This window comes from Schistocerca serialis, chromosome 3 (genome assembly GCF_023864345.2).
Source record: "Schistocerca serialis cubense isolate TAMUIC-IGC-003099 chromosome 3, iqSchSeri2.2, whole genome shotgun sequence".
NCBI classification, from domain to species: Eukaryota; Metazoa; Arthropoda; class Insecta; order Orthoptera; family Acrididae; genus Schistocerca; species Schistocerca serialis.
In genome coordinates, this window is record NC_064640.1 from 447212681 (window position 1) to 447233743 (window position 21063).

At 42.1% G+C, this 21063-nt stretch overlaps 1 protein-coding gene across 1 annotated transcript in view; it reads left to right on the forward strand.

The window, feature by feature from the left end:
• The window catches only part of LOC126470344 (uncharacterized), a 913419-nt gene extending 896037 nt beyond the window's left edge, over window positions 1–17382 (forward strand). Inside the window, exon 22 of the mRNA XM_050098134.1 lies at window positions 16571–17382. Within this exon, the coding sequence (XP_049954091.1) occupies window positions 16571–16948 (378 nt within the window). The 3' untranslated portion in view covers window positions 16949–17382. The remainder of the gene's footprint in view (window positions 1–16570) is intronic.
• The last annotated feature ends 3681 nt before the right edge of the window (window positions 17383–21063 follow it).

Sequence of the window (21063 nt, forward strand, 5' to 3'; positions counted from 1 at the left end):
TAGAAGTAATTAAAAGATACCACTTAGATTTGTTACAAGTATAGCATATTCATATCATGTGAGTACCATTGGAAATTAGGCCTGTAAGAATGCGATACATGTACTAAAACAATATCTGATGGGAGTTGATTTTGTGATTATGGGCACATGTTGCACTAAATGTTGTACCTGTGGCAGTATTATGCATTATTTATTTATACTGGAAACTTTCCTGAGATGGTATTCAATCTGACAACAAAATGCCAAAGGATGAAATGTGTAATACGTTTATGATCATAATTCTGGTATCACTGATATGCATAAACCTTTCATTTATTTTGTATGTCTTATCATGCAACCAGAGGTGCAGCATGATGATCAGTTGGTTATATTTTCTTAGTATGAGGAAAGGATAAATGTCATTTTCATTTTCTTTGGATTTCCAGAAAGGTGAGTGTTCATAATAGGATGGAGAATTTGCCACACTTGATAGACTGATTTGCTTTTGTAAGTGATAACACTCCCACATTTTCATACCTTGCATACAAAAGTGATTTCAGTAAAAGTCAGTGGGATTTGTCTAAAACCCTTGTTGGAGAAATATAATAGACCTGCTACAGAAAGAGCTCCACAGCAAAGCACAACATATTGGTCAATTTCTGATTCATTTCATTTGCTTACTGATTTCAGGTAAGTAAACATTAATTTGCTGTAAAATTACGGAGGGGGGGGGGGGTGCGGCAACACAGAAACTTTAACATATCATGGGTGTCAAATTTTATGTAAAACAATAGTATGTTGAGCTGACTTCTGAGGAGTTGGGTTTAATTTTTGTTACCGAGTTTGCACCTTCTGGACAAAAATTTCTACCCCTGATTTAGCTTCCAGTTCTTCAATCACAGTGCTATTATGTACGATTTCTGACAATTTTGGCAGTTTTCATTTTCGGTTTACTCTGAATATAGGAATTTAACTAAAACCACATTTCAAAACATAACTCTTTCCAAAATTACATTTTCATCAGCCTTTTTCCCCTGAGATTACTTTTGATTTCTTGGAGCTGTTTGCACCGACATGCTCAAAAATTCTTATACCTGCATTATTTTCATTCCTCTGTACTAGAGGGCTATGAAGTGTCATTCTTTGTTTCCTCTTTTTTACATTTAGTTGTTTAGTTTTTTTTGTATCTTTATTACTCTTGGCCGTGTATATATTGTTTTATTATTTGAAAATTTCTTAGTTTTGTTTCAGGAATGAATTCATATACATTGTAAATATTTTATTATGTGAGGATAAGTCAATGATTATCTGCAAAGTAGTTATAAAATTTTATTGTAATCAAATAGTAAACTTACAAGAACATCATTTTTCGACATAGTCTCCTTGCATTTCAATGCACTTGGTCCATCGTTGTACAAGCTTCCTGATGCCATCATAAAAGAATGTTCTCAGTTAAGCTGCGAGCCAGGAATGCACCACTTCTTTCACTGCTTCGTCCAAGGCAAATCGACGGCCGCTTAATGCCTGTTTGCAAGGACCAAACAAGTGTTGGTCAGAAGGAGCAAGATTGGGACTATATGGAGGATGATCCAGTACTTCAGATTTGAGTTTCTGAAGCGTTTCAGCATTGTGGGCAGCAGTATGCGGACCGGCATTGTCGTGCAACTACACAACACCTTTTGACAGAAATCCTCGGCATTTGCTTCGAATTGCAGGCTTTAGCCTGGCAGTAAGCATATAACTATAACATACACTGTTTATTGTTGTGCCCCTTTCCCAATAACATTCCAGCACTGGACCTTGTGCGTTGCAAAAAACCGTAAGCATCAGTTTTCCTGCAGACGGGTGGGTCTTGAACTTTTTCTTGCACAGCAATTTGGATGTTTCCAGTCCATACTATGCTGTTTAATCTCGGCTCGTAATGATGGATCCATGTTTCATCACCAGTAATGATCCTGTCTAAGAAGTTGTCCCCTTCGTTACCATAGCGATCCAAATGTTTTTTGCAGATGTCCAAGTGTGATTATGTATGCAACTGTGTGAGTTGTTTTGGGACTCATCTTGCACAGACTTTATGAAACCCAAGTCTGTTGTGGATGATTTTGTAATCAGAACAGTGACTAATTTGCAGACGGTGTGCCACTTCGTCAATAGTTAATCGTCTGTCTAAGAGAATGATTTCACGTGAACACTCAATGGTTTTTTCATTTGTGGCAGTAAATGGTCGTCCGGTTCCTTCATCACGCATAACACTTGTGTGACCATTTCGGAATTTTTCAATCTGTTCATAGACACTCCGTTGTGGCAGAACACTGTTCTTGTACTGTATTGAAAGTCTTCAGTGAATTTCAGCCCCTGATACGCTTGCCGATGACAAAAACAGATCACTGAATGTTGCTCTTCATTAGTGCAAATAGACAGCAGAGCAGTCATGATTAAGAGCACGGCAGTGATAACAAAACTGACCTAGCAGCTTGAAAATTGCAAAGATATAACAACAAATAAACAATGCATGAGTCATCAATGTAAAACACCAGTGGTATCAAAATAAACAAAAATATAACTAAATTGTGGATAGTGATTGAATTATCCTTGTATAAAGTTGTGCCTCCAGTGATAAGTGCTGCGACTTCTTTCTGTGGCTATCTGTGAATCACTATCTGATATTACTAACCAATCTGTCTGCACTAGAACTGCACAAAATATTTGTTAGATTGTGAAATCAGTAGAAAAATTCTGCCACCAGATATCCATTCCCATTGGTCAGTAAATTTTCTGCATCACTGCTAGCTGGCTCCTGTGTTGTTCATCATAATTATTGATTCATATAATTTTAAATGAATGGTTCATATTTTCTTCCCCTCTGTAGATCACATATTTTAAATTAAACTTAAGAACAATGGGAGGGGGGGGGGGGGGTGGCGGCGGCAACTCTTGTGCCAGAAAAGAAAATGTTTATCTAGATTCTAAAGATTACACATGCAGGAAAGCAGTAACTACATTGCCTCACAAAAAAGTGAAGCACCCAGAAGGAAAGTGTGAAGAAAATGAAACTTCATCAGTTCAGAGGGCATGTAATGACATAACAGTGATAATATAGTCAATTTTACAAAGAACTTAACAGTATGACCCTGATAATCAGTATGACCCTGATAATCAGTATGACCCTGATAATCAGTATGACATTGTACACTCTACTCTGGATGCACACATGACTTGGTTTGGAAGTGTCATGAAGCAGTTGTATCCTCTCCTGAGGTAAGCTGGCCCACAACTGTTGTGTATGGTCAGTGATACCCTGGATACTGGCACTGGGCTGGAGTTGGCCTACATGTTTTCTATCTGGGACAGAAATGGATATTTTGCTGACCATGTGAGTAGCTCACCATCACACAAACAGTTCATAGAGATGAGTGCCATGTGTGGACAAGCATTGTCCTGATGAAAAACTGCACCACACTACTGTCACGTGAGAGGTAATACTCGAGGATGCAGCATGTCTGTGACATCTCGTTCTGCCATCAGAGGTACTTCAATCACTAACAGGCCTGACCAGAAGTCATACCCAATGGCTACTCACACCATGATGCCAGAAGAAACACTGCTGTGCATTTCTAACACATTGGAAGAATGGGACCTCTCCCAGGTCACTGACATACTCTAACAATGGTCGTATGGGATTGTTGGGCTTGTACAGAACCATGATCCATAGCTGAATAGTATCTGGTGACCTTCATCAGCAGTCCGTGCTTCATGGTCTCGGCATCACTCCAGACGTAGCAGTTTGTGTTGCAGTGTTACTTGTCGTGTATACGTGGGATAGTAATTTCATAGTGTGGGTGTTGGTAGTCTCAGACCAATGGTTTAGGATGACACAGAACATTGCACGGGGTCCACTACTTGTTTTCAAATGGCAGGTACAGATGTGATGGGGTTATGATGTGCTTGGTGCGCAGTATGACGATCCTCCCATGTGATAGTGAAGTGTGGTTGACTGGAACCTTGTCAATGAGTATGCCTGCCGCCAAGTTTTCATGCAGTCCAGCATTTGGCATCTGTAATATCCAAATGCCCTGCAAAACTGTATATTTCACGGTTCATTCAGTCAGCTGAGTGGAGACACTCTGTGAGGTGCTGATACTGCCACCTCACAAATGTACATGGCATTTCTGCATGTTTCAGTGATCACTCGACATCTATCACTGTTCACATTCTTTATATACCACACCAGGGCTGTTAACAACACTAAAACACTGTTGTGGCTGTTATACCTGTCAGAGATTTGAACTTGGAACTATTTACGTAACCTGCTGATGGAAGAGTGAGTGTGTGTGTGTGTGTGTGTGTGTGTGTGTGTGTGTGTGTGTACAGTTACATTGGCATCTGGTCATGTCGTCTGTCTTAATGTGTGAATTATGTCATGTTAGGTGGCTGTGGGTGGGCCCTAATGGCATGCCAGCTGCCAAAAATTTTTCAGTATTTTCAGTAGCAACCATATTTAGGAATGTTTTGATTGATACTGTTTTGTGGTGGGCCCAGTTCATTTACATGGAAATTACGTCTTAGTAATGGTGACTTGCATGGGTGAACCATTTTCATCTATTTTACCATGTGATAGCATGAAAGTTAGGTTTGGGAAAGACCTGTGATGTACCCTTATCTTTCAGGACAACTCTGTTCCTACAAACAAGGGACTAAAGTTAAAAGATTCTGAGCCAAATATGGTTAACATTTTTGCTCCTCATAATTCTGAAAGATGGTGACAGGTGGAATATAGACGCATCAAGTTGTTTGTTTTTAGGCAAAAAGATGTCATGAAGTTATAGACAAAAATGAGGAGAATTGAATATTTGAAACGTATAAATTTTCAGAGTTGTATCAACAAAAACATTAGTGGCGCATTATATTTTGTAGCAGCTGCAGCCTGCCAGTTACGTACTATTCATAGTGTGGAGCTATGACATGAAGAGTGCATTGCTACACTTTTGTGCAAAAGGAGGTGAAAATGCATGAAACATGGACCAAAGAATGTTGGCTTGGCATTATTTAAGCAGATTTTCCGCGAAATGGTAAAACTACACGAAACCTACCCCATACTGGCTGTATTGACCTTAATAATCGCCGTATTTTTCGCCTGTTTTTGCAGAATGTTTTCCTATAAATTAAAAAAAACTACATACATTCTTTGAAAGAAGCCATTGTTGCTTCAGTATATCGTTAGATAAAAACACTTTCAAACGCGTATCATACAGGAACAAACTTCCCGATTTCGTACGATCACATTTCTAGAACTTCATATGATATCTGCAACGGTTCTGAGAATTATATTGTAACAAATAAGTCCTCGGTCACAAATATTAAGTCAAAAATTGATCTGGTTTCGACGCTACTATGAGCGTCGGAATTCTGAAGACGACGCTCATAGTAGCGTCGAAACCAGGTCAATTTTTGACTTAATATTTGTGACCGAGGGCTTATTTGTTACAATAAAATTCTGACACGGTCACTGGACCTTAGCAGCTATGTTCAAAGTTTTACGGTTCTGAGAATATTAAAGTTAACATGTGAGGCAGCTGACCAACTGTTTCTTTCGTATTTACGTATGACAGGGTTGTGGCAGTGAAACACGTGAGTCATTATTTACGACGTATTTGTGCTAATTTCAATCCCTGGTTGTACCAGCTTTTAAGGTAACGACTGGCAAAAGATTATAGCGTGATTCAAAGGCATTCCTCACAACGTGTTGCACCCTTCATCAGTGGTTTTTCTTCAGTTTTTATGGAAAAAATGGTCTGTTTCGTGCCTTCGGCTTGGAAAATTATTGGAAACGTTAGTAATCATCTATCTCACACTCATCAGGTCTGTGACCCAATATGCAGTTTTCTTTAACAGTATCTGCAGGAATACAGTCGACTTTATATTAAGACTGTACCATGTAGTCAGTCAGTTTTCTCGGCGTGAGTGAGAAATAATGTGCTCCGAGGTGTTCACCCGAGATGTTACTTCTATTTTTCCGCACTATTTTGATGACCGACGCAGTCGCCGTCTTTCGGTACTCTCACCTGTGTTGTGCGTATGCATCTAATGGAGACAACTGGGTCTGAATATTATTGAGAACAAATGGATCATGAACCTCGCCGAAGACTAGGAAGTAAACTATTAAGGTGATGGCAGTTTACGATTTAGTCTCTTTGCCTTCAGAGGATTGAAACTAGTGATTATTTGCAATTAAAAAGTAAATATTAGTTTGCCGGCACTTACTGTGGAGACCTAAACAAATTGGAGCAAGTATAACTGATGAATTTTCTGAAGCTTTTCATTTTAATCATCATGGAATGAAACTGGAATTTAAAATGGCCCTGTATAATTATTTCCAACAAATCAGTATAATTTCAACGTTCTTGGGTGTGAAGCCATTACTGTCACAAACTTCGCTCAAACAATATACTAATTAGATATCTGGAACTGACTAGAAATAGCCCTAGGCTTTGCACAAAAGTCGTGGAGCGTTATCCTAGACCGACATTCGCTCACTTAAGTGACAGTACCTTCGGGCCATAGCTTATAATGTAGAATTCCAGCAATGACTTACGCTCACATGCGCGAATCCCTTATTTATGTGAACTGAAATTTTGTTTGAGAGGGTGTAGCTTTGGTGACGGACCTTGACTAAACTCGATTACTTTCTCCAGTATGATCCGAGGAGTGTTAATTCTTGACGATAATTGCTTTCAAACCTCTTTTTGGCGCTCTCTGAGCGGAGCACTTGGGCGTCCATTTTCCAGTTGTTGTGAAGTGGTTCTCCGTGTGGAGCATATACGACAGGGAGCTGAGTGCCGCGGTATGCGCGCCGCTGCTACTGGGGAACCAATGCAAACAACGTATGTTTGACAGGCCTTTGGAAAACACTTCTTGGGCACACAAGCATGTGTAATGGCCGTCTGCTCGCGGCTTCGGGCACGCTGTTTCCTTGTCCTAATCGCTGCAGCGTAGCTTCTGGCTTTAAATGTCAGTCTCCGCTGCTATACGATCACCCCGGAAAATGTAGCAATCCTTTACTAGTTCCTTGGAGTGTAGTGTCGCTTGAAGTCAAGACAGTAATCCAAAGATCTGAAGTCCAAATGTTGGTAGGGCACTTTCCTAACATTTAAAGCGACTTTAATCGTAAGAAAATTCGACGTCGCTCTGTTGATTGTATCTTGAGCTGCAGATGTATGTTGTGAAAGTCTGTATAAGGTTTGTTGTATATCACAGGCAACCAAAGGCATACTTCTTTCAATGGAACTGTTTCGTGATGTACTGGGGTTTTCGAATCAATCGTCAGGGCATTGATTTACATCACTCTACCGAGGAAATACACAGTTATATTTCATGGACCATCCGCAAATGGAAAATGAGAATTTGCTGCCGTTTTCAACATTGTGCCCGTTCATTATCTGATTCGTGTCCTAATAACATATAGGTGTTTTCCCTTCTTTGTTTTTGATTATTGTGAGCGCAAAAGACAACAGTATGCCTACAGTTTTAGTGATTGTGCACTTTCTGCCGGCTTGTTACCTGAAATGACAATTTCACTGGTCTTCTTAAATGCGGTGTGTAACGTGTTCATTGTGCTTATCCTAAACGATGCTTACTTTTTTCCGTCTTCTCGTCCCACAATTACGGGATAATATTACAGTCTAAAAATGTGCAGTCAGAAACGCGTATTTTTTCATCCTCGCGGTCATAACAGTATCTGGCGTATCCAGTCCCGTGAATGGAGGCAGTATAGTATCATCTTGAAAGAGGCAAAACGCTGCTGTGAACAATGCTTACGTTATTGAATGAATAATCACATAACATTTTCAAAGTCCTTACCAGTCACCTTTACTTTCAGTGCGAGACAGGGCACTGGAATATATACTGACGGAAAAAAATCGCAAGACCAAAAAATAATTAAGGTATACTAACGAAATTTCGATAACGCATCTGTCTAGATAAAATATTTAAGTTATTAACGTTACAAGATCACAGGTTAATGCAAGCGCGAGATAAGCCATTGAAAATGGGAAATGCTGGATCATTAATAACCGGTGTAACCGCGAGAATGTTGTATGTAAGCATGCAAACGTGCATGCATTGTTTTGCACAGATGCCGGATGTCAGCTTGTGCGACGCACTTCCATGGCCGTTGCACTTGGTCACTACAGGGGCGTTTAAAGCTGTGTGTGGATGACGCTGGAGTTTTCGTCCGATGATGTTTCATATGTGCTCCATTGGAGACGGATCAGGTGATCGAGCAGGCCAAGACAACATGTCAACACTGCCGATCATCTGAGGTTACAACAGGGTATGTGGGCGAGCATTATCCTGTTGGAAAACAACTCCTGGAATCACAACAGGTCGAATCACCAGATTGACGTACAAATTTGCTGTCACGTTGTGTGGGATAACCAGGAGAGTGCTTCTGCAGTCATACGAAATCTCACCCAAGACCATAACTCTAGGTATAGGTCAAGTGCGTCTAGCACACAGATACGTTGGTTGCAGGCCCACAACTGGCCTCCTAACCAGCACACTGCCATCAATGCCACCAAATTTGATTAGCAAACACAACATCCCTCCAGTAAGCTCTCGCTTGACACAAGTGTAGTCACAGGTGACGGTGGTATGGCGTCCGTGGACTGCACGCTACAGAGCGTCTGGCTCAGAGCTGCTTTTGAAGTACCCGATCTGTAACAGTTCGTTGTCACTGTGGAGCCAAGTGCTGCTCAAATTGCTGCTGCAGATGCTGTACGAAGTGCCAGAGGCGTACGCCGAACACGCTGGTCTTACCTTTCAGTAGTCCCACGTAGTCTTCCGGAGCCCGGTCGTCTTTTGACCGTACATGCTCGTGACCACCGCTGCCAGCAATCATGTACATTGGCTACATTCCTGCCAAGTCTTTCTGCAGTGTCACAGAAGGAACATTGAGCTTCTCGTAGCCTTATTACACGACCTCATTCAACTCAGTGAGGTGTCGAAATGGCGTCTTTGTCGCCTTAAAGACATTCTTGACTGACATAACTCACCACGTTCAGCCTGAAAGACAACTAACGCTCACGACCGTCAGAGGGTTTACTTAAAGCGAACCTGATTTGCATCCTCAAAGTGGCGCTACTACCGCCACTCTTACGCGACTGGCGCGAAATTTGAATAGACGTCTCTCAGAGGTAGAAAAACGCCTACCAACTTTCTTTAATGTCGCACCATTCCTTCTTGGTGGGCAGTGTATCCATGATATCACAGCTCATTGTGACGTTCTCTACATATCCGTCGCTACGCGACAAGGTACAAGTACACTCCCAAGAATACAATACACACATTTATCTGTGTCGGTAGTGCAGAATTCGCTCTCCTTGCACTATTGAACCCTTCAGATGCACATAATTCAGCAGTAACTTTCGCGGCCTCTTATTTGTGCGGGTAATTCCTTTTAGTGGGTCCTGCTGCATCCATCACTAAGTTTTACTTCCACAGTAACTTTACAGACGAAGATATTCTTTGAGCTCCAAATGTTTCGATGATGATGTATCCGGTAGCTCTAGATAAACTTGGCAGATTTTCAACTGTTGTCAGGGATTCTAGCAGAATGGATGAACATCACGGTAAATCAACATTTTACCGCTACGACTGCAGACGTGTTGAGGCCTCAGAGCATTTCGAGGCAAGGTAAAGTTAAAGATGAAAACAGAAGATAACACCACTGCGTTACAACGGAGTCAGAAACAAGATCTGGAAATTAGATGTTTATTTTAGGGTGTTCATATTATTTTGACCAGTCCCGGTATATCTTTTGCCAATCATTGTGAGTGCAGCATATTTACTAAATTTTGCTTATTGTATCTTTCAGTAAATTTGGGAAACGAGTGGTTTCTTTTGTAAGATTCACCAATAAATGAGATAAATATTTGAAATTAGAGGGAGGAGGGTGATGTTAAGGTGATGATGAAATATGGACTAATTTTCATGTGGTTGGCTCATGTTAGAGATCTTGCACGTAAATACTGTTTTGTAGTGACACACATGTTTATAATCAGATTATTTACCGTCTGATGTCGTGTATATTATTATAATTATTATAATTAAATGTTTCACGTTTTCTCAGCAACTGCTCGGTACAAGTCACCATAGCTTCACACCCGGACTCTTTGCGTGACGAACGCAGCAGAGAACCTGTACTGTAAGGTTTTGAAATTTGGCGGTAGGATTGTTACAGTAACGAAAGTGAGATGAAGTTAGGGATTATAGCTGTGATGGAACTGCGTTGTTAACATTAAATGTTATCGTTTACTCTTGGTATTACTGTAACTCAAAACTTACATTTATGGTTCCTTAAAAATGAAGTACTTCACGGTAACTTTCTTTGAAGAAACATTTTTCATTGGCTATTTCTTTGGCCGAAATTTAATGGTAGTGATTCTTATCACCAGTGGGTTCTTTTTATGACTAAAGGTAAAGTACAGGGTGTATCAAAAAGAATCATTCGATTTGGCACGTCTATATTGCTGAAACTAATAAACACATACAATGAATTTTGTTTTTTGATGAAGGGGAAACTCGAAGTTTTATCTTTTCATAGGTGCTCAATATGCCCCCCTTGAAATGCACGGCATATGTCAATGCGGTATTCAAATTATTTATATGTGAATATGGTATCTGTTGTTTCCAACTTGTCCGAGAGAATATATACATGAGAGAGTGAGTGAGTGAGTGAGTGAGTGAGTGAGTGAGTGAGTGAGTGAAGGCTCACCGGCCATTTGACTATCTTCTGTACGGATGCACAAACAGTGCCCGAACTCTTACGGGAATCCGCAAAAAGCCACGAGTAATGAGTGTAATGGGCAGGGGCACTATCAATATAACGCGGGACAATAAGTTGGGATTGTGGGCCTCACGGGAGGCGTGCCGGAGATAAGACCGTGCAGTCGCACTATCCTCTGTGTCCTCAGTGGTTCAGGTGGATAGAGCTTCTGCCATGTAAGCAGGAGATCCCGGGTTCGAGTCTCGGTCGGAGCACACATTTTCGACTGTCCCCGTTGACGTATATCAACGCATGTATGCAGCTAAGCGTAGTGATTCCATTGTAATTCAAATTATTCCCACACTGCAGTGAGCATGTGTTGAGTTACAGCTTTCACAGCTGCTGTTATGGGGTATCTCAGTTCTTTCTTTCTTTCATTCATTGTTGTTGGTAATGGAGGCACATAAGCAGTGTCTTATAAACCCTCATAAGAAATAATCACATGTAGTCAGGTTCGGTGACCATGGAGGCCAGTAATGTGAGGCTGAATGATTTAATCCAGTGCGACCGGTCTGTGGCGCCTTGCCACGGTTTGCGGGGCTTCCCCCGTCGGAGGTTCGAGTTCTCCCTTGGGCATGGGTGTGTGTGTTGTCCTTAGTGATTAAGTAGTGTGTAAGCCTAGGGACCGATGACCTCAGCGGTTTGGTCCCATAGAACTTACCACAAATTTCCAGTGCGACCGATCCATCATTCAGTAATCCTTTGATTTAAAAATTCCTGCTTTGTCAGATACCAGTGTGGCGATGCCCCATCCTGATGGTAAATTAAGTAGTTCGAATCAGTCTTCATCTGTGGAAAAAGAAAGTTCTCAGGCATAACGAGATGCTGTGCTTCCTGTAACAATGTTCTCGGCAAAGAAAAATGGACTATACCCCTTTTCCTGTGAAAATGCACAAAACGCATTAAATTTTGGAGAATCCTTCTCACGTTGTACAACTTCATGTTGTTCCATACCGGCCGGCCGCGGTGGTCTAGCGGTTCTAGGCGCTCAGTCCGCAACCGCGCGACTGCTACGGTCGCAGGTTCGAATCCTGCCTCGGGCATGGATGTGTGTGATGCCCTTAGGTTAGTTAGGTTTAAGTAGTTCTAAGTTATAGGGGACTGATGACCACAGATGTTAAGTCCCATAGTGCTCAGAGCCATTTCTTTTTTTGTTCCGTACCCCATATTCTCCCATTATGACAGTTCTTCACCTTTCCATTTAAATGGAATGTTTCCTAGTCACTAAACACTAAGCCTGGAAGAAAACTGTCATCCTCCATCTTGCCAAGAACGAAATTAGAGAACGCCACACGTAGTTGTTTGACGCCTTCACGAAGATCTTGCAATAGCTGAATTTTTTATGGCTTCATGTGTAAATGTCGACGCAACACAAGCCGGACGGACATCGGGGGCGTGTTAAGCTGTCGAGCTGAACGGCGAACGGATTTCTACGGACTCCTTGTGGAACTATGGCGGAGCGCGTTGATTTGCCTTTACACAGCCAACCTGTTTCTCGGAATTGTTCATGCCATCGTCTAATGTTCTGCGCTGTAGGAAGATTCACACCATACCTAGTACGAAAGTCACGCACTGCGTAAAACATAGAACACCACTATTTTTTACTAGAACTGAAGTGGGAGCACACTGCTGCTACCTAGCGGGAACCATGTAAAAATTTGAGTTTTCTCTTTCCAACAGTACGTTGTTCACGCTTGTATCTCAAATAACATAATAGTTATGATTTTTAAAAAATGGGGTTATTCTTTTTTATACACGCTGTATATAAAAACAAAGTATATATGCGAAGCCATCATTTTCATTGAAAAAATAGCATAGCAACCAGTCACAGTGTTTCAAGATTATAATCTAATGGCAATTTACTAGCAACACCTTTCGAGCTATTAGTGCTCATTATCAGGCATCGAGGTATATAACAAATATTATTTACAGTGCTAATACTACTAACTAGATTATCGCAAATTTGTTGATCTGTTAGGGTCTTCATCAGGTCTAGGACGTATGTCCAACGCAGTAGCCAGTGGACGTATGTGCAAGTGTCATATGTCGTGGCAAATCAACAAATCAGTAGTAATGTAGTTAGTAGTATTAGTACCGAAAACCATACTAAAGTTATATTACGCCTCGATGCCTGATGAGCATTAGTGGTTCGAAACGCGTCGCTAATAAATTCATGTCTCAAGATTAATAGTCATAAATATTGTGACTGCTTGCGGTACAGACATACTACCAGGAGTCGAACAAATATATGGAAATCCCGTGAGAAATTCGCACGTGAACATAGATCGGATTCTAGACGACCCTGCAGGATGCAATGTTGTATTTCACAATGAACGGCACGACAATGTCCAATGCGGTTGTGAGTGCACTGTGTCGGAGCTAAGTGAATTAGAACGTGCGAAAATATTGTTGGTGCTTCCATAACTAAGGTAACCGAAGTGTTTGATGTTCCAAGAGACACCGTTTCGAAGATACATACCGCGTACAGATAAACCGGAAAAACACAATTCACAATGCGAACGGACGTGTGTGTTGAGCGATTGTGGCAGATGGTCATAGAAGACAATTGTCACTAAAAATAAGAAGACAGCAGCTAGAAAAGTCACTGCGGAGCTGAATGTCGCATTCGCGAACGCTGTCACCTCTAAAACAACACGAAGGGTGCTCCATAAGCAGAGAACTACAAGGCGAACTGGAATGCCAAAACCAATCGTTACTGTTGCAAATGACCGTAACGGGAAAACGTGGTGCCGAAGTTATAAAACATGGACTATTGAGCAATGGAAGAAAGTCATTTGGTCGGATGATTCTTGCTTCACAATGTTTATGACGTCTGGCCGAGTCTACGGGCGATTTGGGCAGCCTGTACCATTTTGGCCGATCGGATCCATCCCATTTTACAATGTTTGTTCCCCAACGGTGGTGATGTGTTCAAAGATGACAGGGCTCCTGTTCACACAGCTGGAATCGCCAAGGACTGGTTTTGTGAACACGAAGATGAATTGTTGCATCTCCCGCGGTCACTACAGTCACCTGCTCTCAATGTTATTGATTCATTGTAGCCTGCTGTGGTGAGCAGGGTGCGTCATAGCTATCCACGTGCATCATCGTTACCTGAAATCGCCACTATTTTGCAGGAATAATGGTATAATATTCCCTTGAAAGTAATTCAAAATCTGTATTTTTCCTTTTTTAGACGACCGGAAGCTGTTTCGAATACCATCTGGTTTTCTTCACCGTATTAAGCTTCGTAATGGTTGTGTGTTATTCGTGTTTCCATGTTTTTGTCCACCTCATGTATATCCTTCATTAAAATACAGGCAGGTAAACTAATTTACCAAAATGGATGATTGTGTAACACACATCTTCGTACGTTATTTGGTTATGTATTTGTGTGTCGGTTGGTATTTGCATACTTTTAGAGCTACATCATCGGCAGTTCAAATGAATACAAGTTGAAATATTATGGATACTTAGATTTTGGAGATAATGTAAAAACATTATTGGTCCCAAATTGCACTACACGAAGAAAGTTAAATCAAAAACATGCTTAGTTTCTAGCGACACAGCTGTACCAATAGAAGCAGCTGCGTACACAAGCAAATATTGAGCAAGGGTACATCTAGCAACTGGTTTTCCATCTAAATTACATTTCACAGTAATAAAAGGATCCACTGACAATGGTGCAACAGCAGTGGGTCTTGCCTGATAAAATAATCTGTATTTGGTCCGAATCAGTAGTTTATCATTTACAGTGATACAAATATAGCCAGTGGTGCTGTCAGAATGTAACTTCAGAGAGGTGAGAACGTAGTTTTTCGCGGCGGCAATCTTGGATAAATGTTTCTCGGTTTTCTTACCGTGTCAGTGTTCCAGGAATTTATAAAATTCCTTGGGAATGTGGTTGCAGTTACGTTGGTCAGTACGTACTATGCTTTCAGAACGCTGCACAGAGCACCGATGCCACATTAAATATCGCGATTCTGATAAATCGCAGAACACATCCATATGAAGATTAGAAGGTGTCTGAAAAGTTCATTGAATGGTGTCAGAAAATAAAGGAAACGAGAGTTAGACACAAATTACCTTTACTGGACTTCAAAGTAATCGCCAACACCCTCCTGAAATCGGTTCTGAAGCTGTTGTGAAGCAAACGCTTCTTGTGGAATCACATTATTACAGGAGATACTTGGTGCTACCATTACGTACACCAGTCAGTGGCATGCTGTTGATCGTTGTCCCCGTCTACCTCGGATACAAATCCTTGATGGCTAAGCCCCTGCTGTCGGAAAAAGGCGATCAACACCATCTTAGTCTTGGGATTTTGTCAGTCGACTTTTTTTGAGAGGCGAGGAAGACGATTAACACCATGCCATTGACTGTGGCTTGGTCTCCGGATCGTGTTGGTAGTACCAGGTTCCATCTCTTGGAATGATGCGGATATCCAACAACACGCGATCACGGTTCTTCGAACGACTGTACAAGAAGCGTCTGTTGACAGTTTACAACAGCTTTATAACTGATGTCAGAAGTGTGTTGTAGCTAATGGTGACCACTTTGAGGGTCAGTAAAGGTATTTTGTTTCAAATTCTTTTTTCCTTCATTTTCTGAGATTATTCAGCGAACTTTTCGGATGCACTTTGTATTTCCTATCGCTCAGGTACCATAGTCGTACAAAATTTCTAAAATGAACTATGATACATTTTCGGATATTATGCCTTTTTCAGTGATAAGTGACGTTTATAATATGGCGGCAAAACACAAAACTTACGACAGGTAGTCCTTCGTACACTAGGTATAAAAATAGTTTAAAACTTGCGGTACAATCGAGAACATTGCCCAGCACGAGTGGACTGTAATTTAAGTAAATAAATAAATAAATAAATAAATAGTCATAGCACCTGCAATCCTCAAACGGGTAAGACCATCAGCAACAGAGTACTCATTCCGGTGTTGGTGTAACGAGACCACCACCTCAACGTGCAGTCAGTTGCTAATCTGATTACGTGCCAGTGATATGAGTTTTACTACAGTTCACTCGCACTGAACAGTGTTTCCGTTTCTACTAATTTTAAACTGTTGTTATAGCGAACGTACCCAAGTCTACTTGTAGTAAGTTTTGGCTTTTGAGCGCCATATGCTAGTGGCTGGACGTAAACTAAAATCCGAAAATGGCATAATAGCCCAAACTGGACGATAATGAAAAATCAACAATTATCACAGCCGATAGCGGAAATGTTGTCATTTCATCATACGACTGTTTGATGGAACGAAAATCTTGTTCCGTGCAGCTACCCTTTCAGATAAAAATATGGACCAACTTTAACCAGGACATACACCCTTAGTGGTGCATGTAAACGGGCACTCTATGCTGAAAGGTCACAGAGAAATACCTCAGTTACGTACCATCTAACACAAACAGCACCTCTACTTATGTCCCTCCATCACAGATGTCCGTGCAATCTCCGTTAGAATCTGGAACGTCAATAACTTAGTGACGTCTCCATGACACAGTTCGTCCAACTGCGTACGAAAGTACCAAACGGCTTATTAGTACGACACCTGAATAGTTACGACGACGATGGATGAAGTCGTTGAAAGGTATAGCATACAAGCAAATCTGACGCGGCAAGAACACCGAGAAACATTTATCAGAGTTTTTACTCGGGGTTTATGGTGCGGGACGGTTTAGCCAGCACTGGCAAAGTATCGCCGAGGTCTGTCTAGGGACGGCTACGTGAAAGCGGCCTGGCGCCTCACTGTGTGCAGAGTTCGATGCTGATGGAGAGCAACAAGGGCAGCGCGACGGAGGGCGTCGCGGTGGCGGCAGCGGCGACGCCGACGCCGACGCCGACAGCGGTAGCGCCAGCAGCGTCGACGGTGGCAGTGGCGGGGGCGGGGGCGGGGACGGCGCCGGCCTGCCTGCTGTCCACCCTGGCCGAGCACGGCTCGCTGTCCGACTCCGGCATCTCGGACTCGGGCTCCGAGCACGAGCTGTGCGAGCGCGAGCGCCGCCTGGCGACGCTGCGCAGTCTGGCGCGACACCTCATGGCCGTGCTGCCCGCCGGCAGCCACGCGCTCCTCACCGTCTCCAAGGTAACTCCGCCTTCACCTATTGTTACTGCACGTGCATTTTCCCCTCTTTAACGTGAAATAAGGCGGCGTTTCCTTACTCTGCAGTCCGTAGGTCTGAGCAGTAAAGCATCGATTATCCGAAAGCGTTCCAGTTGGCAAATTCAAATTTGTACGCGTGCCGTATAAAAATAGGCGGACACCTATTAGTGGACATTAGTACAGGGTGTGTCCATTCTTCGCCTTTGAGGATTTGGACTCTGCCGGAGATACTTCTAGTGAGGTGTCTGAATGTCCGTAGAGGAATGGCAGCACATTCTTCCTCAGGAGCCGAATGCAGAGAAGGTAGTGATGTCGAACGCTGGCGTCTGGAGCAGAGTCGACGCTCTAATTTGTCCCAAAGGTGATCCACTGCGTTCAGATCGCGACTCGGGGAAATGTTTTTGTCCACAAATCATTTCATCACAGGTGATGCTTCATGACAGGGTGCATTCTCATGCAGATACAAATAACTGTCTCAAAACTGTCCCTCTATTGTAAGCAGTACACGATATTGTAAAATGAGTTCAAATCCATCCGCATTTAGAATTTCCTTAAGTGCAGTGAAGAACCACACTCTAATAACGAAAAACACCCCCATACCGAACACCACATGCTTCACACTTCACTGTTGGTACTGCACATGATGGGAGGTGACCTTCTCCATCAGACTGTCACATGGTGTAGTGTCAGTCATTACTCCAAATCACTCTTTTCTAGTTAGCTACTGTAATGTGGCGTAGCTCTTTAAGCCACCACAAATGTCGCTTAGCACAGACTACAGAATTGTGTGGCATATGAGGACCTGCTCGACCATTGTACCCCGTTCCTGCCGCTGATTTCGTGCATGCCGAAGGAAATTTGCCTCCTCCTCCTTAACACAGGCATTGCAATATCGTAACCTTTCATACTGGCTGGTCTGCCTCTCGTGACATCTAGTGGTCAGTTCCGCATTGCACGGCGGTGGCCGGATACTTTTGATCAGATAGTGTAGAAGTTCCTTTGGCACGGGCTGGCCAGTTCGACTGTTTCCCGCTCCCTGTGCACCAACCGACATTGCACCTGATGTGTGTTCAGGTCTCAACCTTCACTTGTCTCATGTCATGCTATTGTGCCATTTGCAATGTCGCTAAATGTAAACGCTTTATCCTTAGTATTTCCGATGAATTTTATGTTATTGACGAGTTGAAGAACGCTGTGTACATAGCGGCAGAAGCTTGGAGCTACTGTGAAGGACGATGTAGTAGGAAATGTTTGGAACCAGCCTCTTGTTTCAGATACACTTAAAGAGCCGCGAGACAGCCAATTTGATCGTCCTGATTACAAGATCTTGAGATAGGTAAAATTCAATCAGAAAAAATATTCGGGACTGGCTGATAGGCGATATTGATGACAATGGATATCAAAAACTGGCACTCGATGAAATAACTTCCAGTGTCATAGATCATCATCAGGACCCTTGCGACGACTAGAAAATGCGAAGCGCCAATTACTACACTGAAAAAAACATCGTCCGGTGAGGAAGGCTTTCACTGCCTTGGAACGAGCGAGAGGCGGTTAGAACAAGAGGAGGAAGGAGTTGTCCGATTGTTGTTTTTAAAGTCTTCGCAAAGAATATCAAAAAAACAAACAAACCAGTCTCTGCTCTGAATCAAAAACAATATTTTAGACTACTCTTTCTAAATTGTAGACCTACTTTAGTGACAGTTTTGAAGTTTTCAAACTTTATGTCTACACAGTTGTCTTATTAGGAAGACATATGATACAAATTATATATGTAAACTTTCGTTTTAGTTAAAATGTTTTTTGTTTCTTATTCTTATGAATATTGGTACATATTCGTAAATGATCGATTATCCGATAAGAGTGATTCGAAACATCTCGCCCCCTTCCCTCCCTCCCTCAGTTGTTTCGGCTAATCGATGCTTTACTGTAAAAATTCTTGGCAGCAGCATTCCAGTAACGAGCCTTAATGTTCACATTACAAAATTCCGCTCTGCGAAAAGGCTCTTAGTTCTATTTTCAGCCACGTGCAATTTTTATCAGATTTATTACTATGCGCCGTTAACGCTTTCAGCTCAGTAAGAAGCCCGCATCTCGTGGTCGTGCGGTAGCGTTCTCGCTTCCCACGCCCGGGTTCCCGGGTTCGATTCCCGGCGGGGTCAGGGATTTTCTCTGCCTCGTGATGGCTGGGTGTTGTGTGCTGTCCTTAGGTTAATTAGGTTTAAGTAGTTCTAAGTTCTTGGGGACTGATGACCATAGATGTTAAGTCCCATAGTGCTCAGAGCCATTTGAACCATTTTTTGAAGGGTCGAGGGGTTAATATAATTGCATAAGAAACAGCACAGGTTTCATAGTAAAAGGAAAAGTGATAGATGATGATAGATAAATGGGCTGAAATATGGAGGGTATCATTTGCAGTAAATGTAGCTGAACATATTAACATAACCAGAACTGAACTAAGCCACACAAGAAAATGGGTGGTTTCATCAAGTCAGTATTAGCGTTAGATTATCATAGATATATTAATGACACATCTGTAGAATATTTGGTGAGAGCGTCGTACGTACCACGTATTTAGGAGAAAACTAAGAGGAAACGGTCGACAGTAAAATAAGACATTGTAAAGGAAAAAACTTGTGTGATCAACGGTGAGGTTATTACAGGCTGTCAATAGTAGAAGATATTAAGTGAAGGAGTGAAGTGTCTCACTAAATGAGATGCGCATCTTTAGCATATTCAAAATGGACCTATGTTTTCCGCGGTTTTCAGTCGGTCTAGAGGAGATATCAAACCATAAGAATTTTTTCACGAGTACTGTACTTTATTACAGTGGACCCAGGGTCAACAGACATGTATTTCTCAGTTAAGTCTTAATTTATGTTAATCTCTCTCCGAAATTCTAACTTAAAATGCGTTTGCTGCTGGAAAAAAGTGTGTCCCGAGTTCTGTTAGTGTGGTATGTACCAGGTGCAAAAAGTCAAGAAACCTTAATGGTAATGGTACGTTGACTTCTGAAGCTGCATGTTTCCGCTGTTCAACGTCTCTGCATAGAATTGTGCCGACGTAGTGCATAGAAATACCACTGAATACTTGAAGAAGGTTTATATACCAGCAACACTTGTCAGTCCCAGGAGAGACACTTCTTTTCTCCAAAACATAATACGCTTTTGGTGGCAACTCGGGTGAGTCATACAGTACTTACAGAAATTTGCTGACACGCAGTATGCAGCTTAGTATTTCAGCAGGGTTACTTCTATGATGCTTGTTTCGTGACTCTTGTTAATACTGCTTACATCCTATGAGATTATTACAGGAGCACTTTGCATAAGGGGTTATTCGATAAAAATTCATACACTGCTCAGTAACGTAGAATACAACAAAGGCGGTAATAATGAAAATTAAGTATTGTGATGTATGGTGAACAAACTATATGTATAATCTCTCAGTGTAGCATCAGCTCAACACAAATGTAGAACGGATGTCAACTGAGTCAGTGAGCCGACCGGTGTGGCCGAGCGGTTCTAGGCGCTTCAGTCTGGAACCGCGCGACCGCTACGATCGCAGGTTCGAATCATGCCTCGGGTGTGGATGTGTGTGATGTCCTTAGGTTAGTTAGGTTTAAGTAGTTCTAAGTTCTAGGCGACTGATGACCTCTGAAGTTAAGCCCCATAGTGCTCAGAGCCATTTGAACCGTTTTGAACTGAGTCAGTGAGCCATTAATACTGCGAACCATCAGATCGACAATTGCTTAAGACGACGTGAAATCTGAACTGCTCTGTTTAGCAGCTGGAAGGTGATTATGTTTAGGCATTTTATGTTTTGTTGTGATTATGATGTTTCAAGTGAGAATTTTTGTTGCTGTGAACTCACGTAAGTACAAGTACTGAAGTGTGGTGTAATTTGTTTCCAACTAGTCGACGGGCTTCATGTGTGTAACAGCGTGTCCTGAGGTGTCAACCATCTACAGGAAGGATCTTCAGTGTCTTCAGCAAACCAGTTGCTTGTTGACGCAACTGCGGTGGCAGGTGATCCCCTCTCACACGTACAACTGATTGCAGCCTGGGGCGGCTCCAGTGGCTTAAGCTTCGCCGTTAAAGGCGGAATGAGATTTTTATAGTGGTATTTTGATAAGTAAATTAGAAGAATTA